We start from the raw sequence: 13197 nt of genomic DNA on the forward strand, positions 1-13197 counted from the left end.
ATTGAACAGCACAGTACTGACTAACACCCAGCTCACAGAAAAAATTCAGGAAGAAATTATAATATTCTTACAACTCAATGAAAATGTAAACACATCACAATGGAACCTCTGGGATAGAACAAAGGCAATGTTGTAAAGAAAGGTCATAGCACTAATTGTACATATGAAAAAAATGGAAACATTAAAGTAAATAACCTCCTGATGCAATTGTAACTGCTAGAAAAACTCAAATCTAAAGTGACTAACTGGAGATACATAGCAAAAATTAGGGCAGAAATCAACAAAACAGAAACTAAAAAAAAACTATCCATAAAAATCAATGAAACAAGGGCTGGGAAGGTGGCTCAGTGGTAGAGCACTTGCCTTGCATGCTTGAGGCCCTGTGTTTGATTCCTCAGCACCACATAAGCAGAAAAAAAGCCAGAAGTGGCACTGTGGCTCGTGGTAGAGTGCTAGCCTTGAGGTGAAGATTTGAGGGACAGCACCCAGGCCCGGAGTTCAGGCCCCATGACCAGACCCAAAAAGAAAAAAATCAATGAAACAAAAAGCTGGGAATATTTTGGAAAACAAATTAATAAAATTGACAGACTAATTGTGAGATTAATGATAAAAAGAAGAGAGGAAATTTATATAAACAAGATCAGAGACACCACAGGTAGTATTATGACAAACACCCAAGAAATCCAAATAATTATAAAGGACTACACTCAAAATCTACACTCACTAAAGAAGGAAAACCAAGCAGAATTTCTAGAAAAATACTAACTGCCTAAACTGAACCAACTAAACAACTAAACAAACAAATAGCATACAAGGAGATTGATGAAGTAATCAGAAGTCTTCCAACAAGGAAAAGCCGAGGCCCAATGGACTAACCACTGCATTCTGTGAGACTTTTAAAGGTGAACTAATATCAATACTCCCCAAGCTTTTCCGGGAAATAGATGTAGAGGGAGTAATCCCAAACTAATTCTATGAAGGCAATATCATACTCATCCCAAAATAAGGTAAGGCTCTGAAAAAAAAAAAAAAGAGAGAGAACAATTGACTAATTTCTCTGATGAGCACTAATGCAGATCTCCTCAATAAAATATTAGCCAAAAAAAATCTAGAAACTGCTAAAAAACATCTTACATTATGACTAAGTAGCCTTCATCTCAAAGATGAAGGCTGATTTTGTTAGTATTATCCCCATATTTTTTCCTCAGCACCACACATACCTAAGCACCGCCCTGCCCTGGAGTTCTGGCCAAACAGCTGGCCACTCCCTCTCTCTTTCCAGATTCACCTGAGCATGCACCTACCTCACTTCCTGCCCCCAGACACTCCAGCTACCTGGAGTGGAACTGATGCCTTGTGCTTACTCTCCTTGGAAATATGCCCCCTCTAATAACCTTATAATAATCTTTCTCCTGTGTCTGCTTGCCTCCAGCCTCCACATCCTCCCCTGGGATGGATCTGAAGGATTCCTTTCAGATTTAACATAGCTAAATCAATATATGTAATTCATCACATCAATAGAGCCATGGTCAAGAATCGCATGATCATCTCAATAGCTCAAAGGAACAGATTAGAAGATGCAGCCATAAAACCACATATTTATAGTCATATTCAACAAAGGAGCCAAAGGCAAACAGTTAAAAAAAATAGCCTCTTATTGGTGTTGGGAAAACATGACAGTCATATGCAGAAAACTAAAAGTTTATCCCTAATTGTCACCACACACTAACATCAATTCAAAGTGGATTACGTCAGACCCAAAACTCTAAAGTACTGTAAAATGACATGAAAACTCATAGGTACAGACAGGCAGGAACTTCCTGAATAGAGTCCCAGGGGCACAATGGATAGGAGAGTGACTCAACAAGTGGGACTACATTGAAAAAAAGGTTTCTGACCAGCTAAGGACATAGCTAATAATCTAGAAAGACAGCCAACCAATTGGGAAAACATCATTACCAGCAATATATCAAAGGCCTACTACTCAACAAATACATTTTGCTCAAGAAATAACCCCTCCCAAACCTAATAAACAAATCACTAAATGGGCAATGGAGTTAAGGAGAGACGTTTCAGAAGGGGTGAGTGTGGCCAAAAAAATAAAAACAAAAAACAAACAAACAAAAAAAACACATAACGAAATATTCATCATCCCTGGCCAAAAAGGAAATACAAATCAAAAGAACCCTGAGATATCATCTTACCCCAGTTAGACTGGCGAATACTTTGAACTCTGACCACAACAAATGCTGGCAGGGAGATAGAGAAGGAACCCTACTTCACTGTTGATGGGAATGTAAATTAATACAACCACTGTGGAAAGCAGTCAGTAGGTTCCCCAAAATCTCAACACAGACCTTCTGTATGACCCAGCCACACTATTCCTAGGCATCTACCCTAAGCATCATGAACCCCAATATGATAAATACTCCTGTACACCCATGTTCATTGCCACACTATTCAAAAGAGCCAGGATACGGAAACAACGCAGATGCCCCAAAATAGATGAATGGCTGCAAAAAAAATTTGGTAGCTCTATGCAATGGAATTTTACACAGCCTCATCCATCAGGAATGGCGTGGAACTAGAACAAATCATATTAAGTGAAGAAAGCCAAGATCAGAGAGAGAAATGCCACATATTCTCCGTGATATATGAAAGATAGACTTAAAACAGAATGGGGGGCTGGGAAAGTGTCTCAGTGGTAGAGTGCTTGCTTTGCATGTATGAGGCCCTGGGTTCGATTCCTCAGCACCACATAAGCAAAAAGAAAAAAGCTGGAATTGGAGCTGTGGCTAAAATGGTAGAGTGCTAGCCTTGAGCTGAAGAGCTGAGGGACAGTGCCCAGGTCCAGAGTTCAGGCCCCACAACCGCACCCCCCCAAAAAACAAACAAAAGCAGAATGGGATATGACAAATAATACAGGATTCTAGACACTCAAATATAGGGAGCCTAAAAGAGGATAGTCTTAGGAGAAAATCACGATGGTGTAAGTTTCTTAATATATTTATACGTGTGTGTGTGTGTGTGTGTGTGTGTGTGTGTGTGTGTGTGTGTGTGTGACCATGGCATTACTGTTCAACTTTCCATTAAAGTTCATCTAGTGTGTTGAGTTACTTGTCTGTTCTTTCTTTATTCTGACTCCCTCATAACTCAGTTTCCTAAAAATAACTGTTGAAAATGGGTCTGGTCAAACAAATGCCTGGTTGCAATGCATAAAATATTCTAATTACCCTTTAAATACAGGTAGGGCAAGAACTCATATTGTCCCCCTTGTCTCCATGATGGACCACAGATCCTGTCAGTACAGTGTGCCTGAAACTCTGCTTCCAAGGCAAGATGTCTTAGGGTAATAAGTCCTGAAGCACAGTCTCACTGTTGTCTCCCATGATCAATTAAAGCTACATCAGTTGGTTAAGTTCCTGTCCCATAATGTTAACTTCACCCCATGCCTTGCTAGGCAGGGTAGGAGAAGTCGAGTCCCTGGGAAATATATCTGGGTAGAGTGAAAGCCAGGCATTTGAGGAGATGTGAAAGTTCCACCTCTCAGAATTGCTACAGCTGATATCCAGTAGTATTGTGGGGCACATTTTCTTCAGGCTTTTCTGAACAAATGGAGCTGAACCTGTGTTAGGAAAAAGAAAATACCGACAGGCCCAACTTGGTCTTCAACATAGGAGGGGCAGACAAACCGTCCAGCAGGATAGAATATTGTGCAAGTTGGTGGAGTAGGGGTCAAGTTTATCTTGGTCTTAACAAGCAAACAGAAAATACGAAGCATAATATGGTCTCTTGGGGGCCCAGAGGGGCCAAGGGCGTGTGCTCTTGGTCAGGCTCAGAATAGAACGCTCTGCGTCCGGCAGGGAACTTTTCTGATAAGACCAGGTTGGAATGACTCACAGTCAAGCACGAGAGCACTCACCTGGTGTTTTGCTTGACCTGGGAGAAAAAGGCGTCTTCAATCCTTTCACCCTAGTATTTCAAAAAGTAGGAACTCTTCAACTGGAACTCCAGGTTTACATAGATGTCTTCAGGATTCAAGGAGGAGTTCCTGGTGACATTAAGCCCAAGGACATTTGAATTCATTTAGCAAGATGGCATGGGAAAATTGGACCGCTCCTGATATTATTCTAGCAGGAAAAGGGGGGAAGAGCATGTGTTCTAAAAAGCTTGTAATTTCACCTCGAAAAATACTACGTTGTATAGGACCACAAATTAAAAGTTCAGAAGTGGCTTTCTTGCTATGCAAGAGTGCAGATATCAGTTCTAAAATCTCTCATTCTTGGGATTGGAAAATATTTTTAATTGGGTGTTGTGAATTAAATCACATGGAGACTAGTATTAAAATAGTTAAAAGAAAAAAATAGTAAAAAAAAAAAAAAGAGAGAGAGAGAGAAGAGAATTGTCAGAGAACCTTGCTAAAAATTTCCTGCTTTGGTCTGGTGGTTTGGCTCCTGTTGAGTAAAAGAGGAACTGCTTTGGTCTTAAATAGGTTTCTTTACATGATGGGATTAAGACACACCCTAGACTCTTCCGGAAATAGCAGAGGGTGTGGGTATATTTTGAGATTTCTTGTGTACCCTTCACCACATTTCAAAGTCACCTTATGTAAATATATCTTACCCTATTTAAACTAGCCAATATTGAGCAAATTGTGAACCTGAGCTTGGCCAATCTGAGCAGAGGGGCAGGGCCTGCGGCAGTCAGGATAAATAGGGGAGCAGCCTGCCTGTTCTATGTGTTTGCTTGACAATTTTTGGTTGATGGTACACCTAGAAATATTTTCTGTCTTGCTGAGACAATTCTTTATTCTCTTTCTTTCTTTTCTTTCTTTTTCTTTTTTCTTTCTTTCTCCTGTCCTTTATTTCTTTCTTTTTCTTCCTTTCTTTTTCTTTTTCTTTTCTTACCATTATTTTATTTTATTATAGAGGTGATGCACAGAAAGGTTATAGTAACAAACAAAAGGTACCAAGTATATTTCTTTTCCTAAGGTGTTATCCCCTCCCTTTCTCCTGCTTTCGGTTCTCGTGACTGCCCCCTCCCATGTTGTAAAGCTCATTTCTGACACAGTGTCTAGTGAGTATCACTGTTGCATTGCTTCCCCCTTGGTTGATCTATGATTCCACTTCCCTTTTCCAAATCAGATAAACTTTGATACTCCAATGGTTGTTCGGAGCATAGTTATAACAAGGACAAACACAACTTGTACCAGAAATTCACTGAAAGCAACAGTAAAAGGGTGGGGCCTTGTTTTTAATCTCAATTCCAATTGATATGGAAATGAATTGCACACCCTTCTCTACACACCCTTCTCTAAGCCCTCCCACCCAAAGTGTAAAAAAATGGAACTAGGGAATCAAGCTATTCCGCACATCCCACCGCCTTGCCATGGACAGCACTTGGAGAGAGATTGCCAGTGGTGAGGACCAGAGCAGGAGAATCAGCTCTCTCCATCCTCTTTGTTTGGAAAGATGGAGTGGGACATTGCCCAAGCCTTCCAGGAAGAGTTGAGATGCCCCATCTGCATGGAAACCTTTATCGACCCAGTCACCATCCACTGTGGGCACAGTTTGTGTCGACCGTGTCTGCACCTCCTCTGGGAAGAAGCTGAGACTCCAGCCAGGTGCCCTGTGTGCAGGCAACCCTCTCAGCAAGAAGAGCTCAAAACCAACATTGCCCTACAGAGTCTGGTGTCCATCAGCCGACAAATCAGCCTCCGACAATTCCTAAGCTCCGAGGAGCATACATGCTGCACACACAAGGAGACCAAGCAGATGTTTTGTGAAGTGGACAAGAGCCTGCTGTGTCCTCACTGCTCCCCGTCTCGGGAACATGAGGCTCACAGACACCAACCTGTCGACTGTATTGCTGCAGACAAACGGAAGATTATTTTAAAGGAAATGGACACTATATGGGAGAAGATACAAGAAAACCAGAGCAATATATACGAGAAGAGGAACATCATCAACCAGTGGGTTTGGTACATGAATCTACACAGGGAGATGACCAAAGATTTTTATTCAGCACTGCATCTGGGTCTCCGGGAGGAGGAAATACGACTTTCGGAGATACTCAAAGAGAAAGGAAGAGTCATCTTTCTGCAACTCAGGACAATGGAAACCCAAATGCTTCAGAAAAGCAGTAACCTCAGAAACATATATCAGGAGCTGATGAAAACCTACCAAAAGCTAGACCTGGAACTCCTGCGGCATTTAGAAGACACCCTGGAAAGATGCGAGAGTGCCTTGGTCTTCATGCCCCAGCTGAAGAAGCCAGAGCTCAGCCCTCCTTCCATTCCTAGATTGATGGATAACCTCAACCATTATCGAGTGGAGATCACCTATTGTCATTTGATTCAGAATCATGAAGAATCCAACTATGTTGCTCTTTCAGGAATCCAAGAGTTCAGCTCTGGGAAACATTACTGGGAGCTCAGTGTCCAAGGCTTCTCCACCTGGGCTATGGGCGTCTTCAGAAATTCAGCAATAGGGAGCAACCTTATTCTGAATGAATCTGAGGACATTTTTCTTCTTTTCTCTGGCAAGGGGAACATTCATTATAGTATCTTTACCACCGCTCCATTGCTTCCTCACTTTATAGAGAGACCAGTGGGCCGCATTGGTGTGTTTCTTGATCTCGAAAATGGAAATGTGAGTTTTGTGAATGCTACTAAGAATTCCTTTATCTGGAGATACCCAACTAACTCCTTCCAGTATCCTGTCAAGCCTTGTTTTTTCTCCTGGTAACCCATAATCATAAGTAAAGAGCTTTTATTTCCTTTTTTTTTTTCTTTCTTTTTTTTTTTCTTGGTTGTGGAGATTGAATTCTGGGCCTGGGCACTATCCCTGAGCTCTTCTGCTCAAAGTGAGTGCTCTACCGCTTGAGGCACAGAGTCATTTCTGGTTTTCTAGTGGTTTATTGGAGATCAGGGCCTCTCGGACTTTCCTGACAGGGCTGGCTTTGAACTGTGAGTCTCAGATCTCAGCATTCTGAGTAGCTAGGATTACAGACATGAGCCACCTGTGACCAGCTAGTAAAGAGACTTCCTATGTGTTGGGAACTCTCTATACCAGAGAACCCTTCTCAACTGAAGCAAATAACTTATGCTGTTCTTATTTGTCTTTGTAATGTAATTACATTTTTGTTATGAAATATAGAGTTAAAATAAAATGCAAGATGTAAAAATGTTAGTGCATGCATGTTTAATTTTGATTCTGACATATGATGAACACTATAATAAACAGTGGATGGCACAATGAAACTTGGCTTATAAGTAGCTTATTTCTTAATTGTTTCATCTTCATCTCTAACACCAGTAGCTAGGAGTTTCCATATTCCCTCTGCATTTCCACAAATGATATTACTTCCCTGAAGAACAAAAGCAGAGTTGGCATGACATCTTTCTGCAGACCATAGAGAAAATCTGGGCCATAAGACACTAGGCATTACCTATGTCTTCATGGTGTCTCAAGAAAGAAGAAGTTCTGATGTTTCCCAAGCAAAGAGATTAGTTAAAGGAAGAGCCATCTTATTGCTTTAAAGATAGCATCCATTTAAGCTACTGTGCCCACAAAACTCAGATTAATGGCATGAGGCAGATATTCAGGAGGGAATGAAAAAGATAACAGGCTTATTGATTTTTGCAAGATTAAATCGAACACAGTACTAGAAATGAATCATACTAAATTTAGCTTGCTTACCTACAAAGCAACTCTTCACATCCAATCGTGTGTCACTGTGCTCAGTTTAACAAAGGCAAAACCCCCCTCAGTGCCAGGAATATTTAATTTCCTCCTTCAAGCCTATTAGGGTTCACTTTTTTTTTTTATAGGCAAGCCAGATTCCTGTAGTGAGATCATTTTTTAAAGTTTTCCTTTTGGTTATGGATAGAGGCTGTTTGGAGGGGTTGTGAGTTAAAGAAATGGAGAGAGTGGGCTTAATTGGGATACATTACATGTGTGTATGAGAGTATCGTTTCCCTTTCCCATCCCTTCCCATACTCCCCCCACCTCCACACACCCTATCCCCCCCAAAGTTGTAAATTCGTTTTTCAACATAACGACTTGTACATCTCATTGTTGCAATGGGTCTACCTGTATCCTTATTTAAATGATTTGTTTTTTCCCTTCCCAAAATATTCATTTTTTAGAGTGGAGTAACTCCATAATATTTCTTCTGGCTAGTTTGTCTTCCTGATTGGTTATCTTAAAATTATAGAATTATTTACTTTTACATCTTAGAGAAAATTGAATTTAGCTTCTTATATATTAGATTCAGAATGAAGGTGACTTAAGGAAAAATGTTTTGTATTACTATAGGCCGCAAACAGTGTTAAGAAATTTGCTCACATTGTCAAATATGTTCATCACAAAATTATTTAAAGGATTTTTGTCATCATTGATTTGTTTCACTTTGGCAGAAGTGGGTTATAAACTCAGGGTCTTCCACTTGCTAAGCAAGCATTCCATCACTTGAGCTACCCTGCCTGACCACCCTTGCTGTTTCTTTTTTTCTCTGTTTTTTTTTTTGTAAAGCTAGTGCTCAAATCCAGGGCCTCAGACATGCTAAGCAAGCACCATACCATTGAGATGTACCCCAGGCTCAAGCAAAGCAATCTTATCACATCCATACAGAAAGAAATCTGGTATTTTAGTACACCATGATGTCAGAATGAAGCAAGATCACAATAATATTAACAGGAGGATAAATCACTCAATGGTGATGTATCTATCTATCTATCTATCTATCTATCTATCTATCTATCTATCTATCTATCTATCTTCCTGACCCTGGGGTTGAACTCAGGGGCTGGGTGCTGTCACAGCGCATCTTTGTGCTCAAAGCTAGCACGTGAGGCACAGTTCCATTTCTGGCTTTTACTGAATGGTTTATTGGAGAATAGAGTCTCACAGACTTTTCCACCCCACTGTCTTTGAAATGAGATCCTCAGATATCAGCCTCATGAATAGCTGCAGGTGTGAGTCACCAGTGCCCTGCTTGGTGATTATATCTTTGTCAAGATGCGAATATGGATCAATTTAACCCCCAAAATTTATAAAACTGTTTTTATACAAACATTGGAGATATTTTCATTTTTCTATCAGATCATTTTGATTAAAAATATTCCTACACTAACCTGTAATTAAAAATTGTGTACATATTATTCTTGAGTCTCTTACTTAAATCTATAACTTTAGAAGGAATGACTCCAATCACTTGATCTTCTATGCTTTTCTGTTCATGCTTTTCTGTAGACAAGTACATGTTAAGACCAATTTTGTTCTCCAATTTACATATTATTCTTATAACCTTGAAAAATCAGTAGATAGCTCACTTTGTGCAAATTACATGCTTTTCTGAAATCTTTACCACTCATACCTCCATAAAGTAGAAGCTATATTGAAAACTAATGCAAGCTAAATGGTTTAGGCATTAACAAAGTTTCAGTCAACCAAGAAATCAGACAAGGATATAGCAACATAGTAAGTCTGAAATTTATTTTAAATAAATATGGTAGATATTCTTTTCCTACAGGTATGAAAATGAAACAATGAAGCTTATTGAGGTTTGTTTGTAAAGCTGGGAGAATGGATGAAGGAAAAAAAATGGAAAGGAGAAAGCTAAACAAGGTACACTCTATGCACATATGGACATATCAAAATGAATGCCCATGAATAATGAGCCAATAGATTACATACAATATAATTAGTAATGTACTATGGGCTAATAGATGCTCAAAATGTGAAAATTTTTATTGTATTTTTTGGTTGAAAATAATATAAGGTACAAGTGGAATTATCACTTAATTCTACATGATAACAGCCCAATTTTCCATTTACATATCATAATTTATTTTTCAGCTTGAGAGTAAATAAAACAATTAAATTAGTTAACCATGGGATCAGGCGACAAATTAACCAGGGATTAAATACTGGCTTTACCAGACAGCAACTGGGAGATTTCAGGTTCTCTGAGGCTACAATCTTCCATGAGGATCTACTTTGCAGCTTGACAAGCTGTTGAAAATGTTAAATTACATAATAATTACTTAGTACGGACACAATGAACACATTCTGTATTCATGAAGTAAATGTTAGTTTTAGTGGTACTAGAGTGAAATTTACTTAAGAGACCTATAAGAAATTGGTACAAACGAAAGCATTGTTTACACTTTTATCAAAGATGAGTCAATAAAGAGAAATCTGGCAACACGAATGTTCAACTTTCATGTTGTTTTCTGTTTCAGTCTACATTTTTATTGTGGTGTTCTCATTCCTCTCACAAAATTTCTGGTGTTTTTGACTAAGAGTGTTACCATTATACGTAATCGTTTCTACAAATATTAAATGTTGCCTCTTAAGCCATCATATTGTTGATGTTAATGTGGCCTTAATCACCTTCTTAAAACAGCTGCCTGAATCCTTCCGCCTTATATCTGAGTGATTGGACCATTAGTGGTAAAGAAGAAAGATGAGAGTTGATGCCAGTTTGGCTCTTGGTAGATCGTAGATTTTTTTGTTCCATGGGAAATCTAGAACAGAACTACTTGAAGTAAATAACAAAATATTTGCAAATTCTAGGGTATATTTAGGGGCTTATTAACTCGTTTTTAAAAATAGTTATTATGTGCATGGTTTTATTCTTAGAATTTCAGTTACTTAAGAATGGAAGCCTTAAGTGAACTCAGCAAATAATTTGAGGAAAAAAACTTTTAATGATAGAAATTAAATTGGACAATCCTACATGAGACTAAAATGGATGGTTACATATTCAGAAAAAATGTTCAAGAAAGGGACTCCCAGAAGAAGTGCTAGTTAAGTTGGGAAATGAAGGGAGATAAGCCAACCTATGTTGGAGAGAAAATCCAAATTGAGGATAACAGCAAAGGCAAAAAAAAATCTCTGTCTTCGCAAAAGCCTTGCTCTGGAGGTATGTGGCAAAAAAGGGCTTGCCATTAAAGGAAGAAGAGTTAACAAGGAAGAAAAATAGAACATAATGCTCCTCAGAAAGCCACTGGATAATGTTAAAGTAGAGAAAATTGTATTATCTAAATATTTGAGTCTTTTAAATAACACTAGCCGTCCTGTGGGGACATGACAGCTAGTGGTCAGAGTGCTGATAGGGGGCAAAAAGGTGGTTTTCATTTTCCTAGGGGTTCATACATTTTTGTATAAAAGTATGTTCACTTTTGCCAACAAAACCACACAGTAAATTCAAAACTAAGTAGATCAATGAATAGCTTCTCAATGTTTCTTCTAAATGCTCCTCCAGCTAGGGTGGAAGTAATAAGGAAGTTAAGTTGTTCTCCTGCATACCTAAAAGGCAGTAAAAGAAATGCACTTTCAGTGCAATAGTAATGGCAAAGCAATGTAAGTCCTGAGCCACATCATAGATGGGGGTACAGACTTCTGAATGTATTGATGTGTGAAGACTTGTTCATTTTGTGACATTATGTAGTCACTTCTGGACAGAATTTTAGTAAAATCCTTCTCTCCTCCCCTATCACATATCCTATTCTTGCTGCTCTTGGGGAGTTTTTAAAATCTGTTTTTGTTTTCTGCATGTGAAATTTCGCTATTTTAGGAAATCTAAATTCTTCCCCTGAATTACAGTCCCTTCTGCAGTTTTCAACTTTAATTGCTGACACACAAAGTAGATTTTTTTTTAACACATAGCCTGGTCACTGGGACACCAGGTGTGTGTGACACCAAAATTATTGACTTAACCTCAGCAGATTCCTTCAGTGCTGTATTCATGAGGTGCTGAAAAAAACAATGGCTGTAATTTTTGTTTTAAAGAAAAATGTATACATTCCCTCTTACTTTGAATGAACACTTCTTTTTTCGGTCCGGTAGTGGGGGCTGAACTCCGGGTCTGGGCGCTGTCCCTCAGCTCTTCAGCTCAAGGCTATCACTGTACCATTTGAGCCACAGCGCCACTTCCGGCTTTTTTCTTTTTGCTTATGTAGTGCTGATGAATCGAAACCAAGGCCTCAGGCATGCAAGTCAAGCAACCTACCACTGAGCCCCCTTCCCAGCCCCGAATGAACACTTTTGAAAGGACTTGGAATAAGAATTATTTTCAATCTGCACTTCATTCATTCACTCATCATCACACAATTAATTTTGAGGTGATGGGAGGAAACCATTGTTATTGGTTTTAGTCATGAAGGACGTGGGTGATAGGCAGCAGGACATTTCTGGTTCTGGAAGGATGTCCCATCCACAGGTTTCCTGAAGAGAAATAACTCTAGATTTCTAGAGTAATCTAGGGTGACCACTTACAAGAAATGGACACTTGAACCAGAGGGTAGGAAATATATTTTAGTCTGAAGAAAATATCTGGAAGATTGCAAAGAAGTTGATATCAGCAGATTCTAAATGAGAAGGCGGAGAAGATTCAAAGAGCAACAAGGAAGCACACATCGAATTCAACATAATTTTATGTTAAATTCTTGGATGAGACATTAAATCATGGATATTTCTGAAGTCAAACTCCTATTATAACTCACATTTTAGCCTGATTATGTCGCAAACGTGGTTCATTAAAAAAGTTTTTCCCCTTATTTTAAAATTGACAGCATATTTTTGTTTACTATATCAGGAAAGCAAATTTGATTCAGAAAGCAAATCCATATTAATTGTGTCCACACAGAATCCTTCACCTATGTAGTATTCGATTGGTTCAAAGCTCTTTCTTTTATCTGTGTTGGTTGATGCTTGAGTCCTGGAAGGGTGCTATCTTGTGAACCTGCACTATTTGGATTCCATCAGTGAAAACACTTTAATTCCATTTGTCTGGGCTGACTTGACAGGATGAAGTCATCCATTAGACCCTCAGGTCTGTCCTGTAGAATGACACTCTTCCCAGTGGAGTGGTTCCTTAACACTTCAACTATAGATGAAATCCTGTCACCAGAGCTTGTGTTCCCCCTAGAATTCTCTGCCTCGTTGCTTATTTTAAATGGAGTAGAATGGAATCACAAGCACTCTTTATGTCCCTTGTTTTCCTCTTGCCTAATACATGGCAAGAAAATTCCCCTATCTCTGTGCGACAGGGTGAAGAGAATAAATCTACTACTGCAGGATTCTCCAGCTTCTTTGTATGTTGGTGAATTGCTATCCAATTTCACAAAGGAAGTTCATAACATGATTATGTCTTAAATCACCACTGCCAGTCACACCTTTTCTATGCTTT

General features: G+C 39.0%; 1 protein-coding gene across 1 annotated transcript; it reads left to right on the top strand.

Annotated features, from left to right (window-relative positions):
• Nucleotides 1-5471: 5471 nt before the first annotated feature.
• Nucleotides 5472-6746, top strand: LOC122128264 (tripartite motif-containing protein 43-like). The gene has a single exon (XM_042702524.1). The coding sequence runs from the start codon at nucleotides 5472-5474 to the stop codon at nucleotides 6744-6746; it is 1275 nt and encodes a 424-aa protein (XP_042558458.1).
• The last annotated feature ends 6451 nt before the right edge of the window (nucleotides 6747-13197 follow it).

This window comes from Dipodomys spectabilis, unplaced genomic scaffold (assembly GCF_019054845.1).
Source record: "Dipodomys spectabilis isolate Male_0828 unplaced genomic scaffold, ASM1905484v1 ptg000327l, whole genome shotgun sequence".
Taxonomy (NCBI): domain Eukaryota; kingdom Metazoa; phylum Chordata; class Mammalia; order Rodentia; family Heteromyidae; genus Dipodomys; species Dipodomys spectabilis.

Bases quoted from the DNA above. Each gene is read 5' to 3' on its own strand.
- LOC122128264 (XM_042702524.1), top strand. From the start codon at position 5,472: ATGGAGTGGGACATTGCCCAAGCCTTCCAGGAAGAGTTGAGATGCCCC.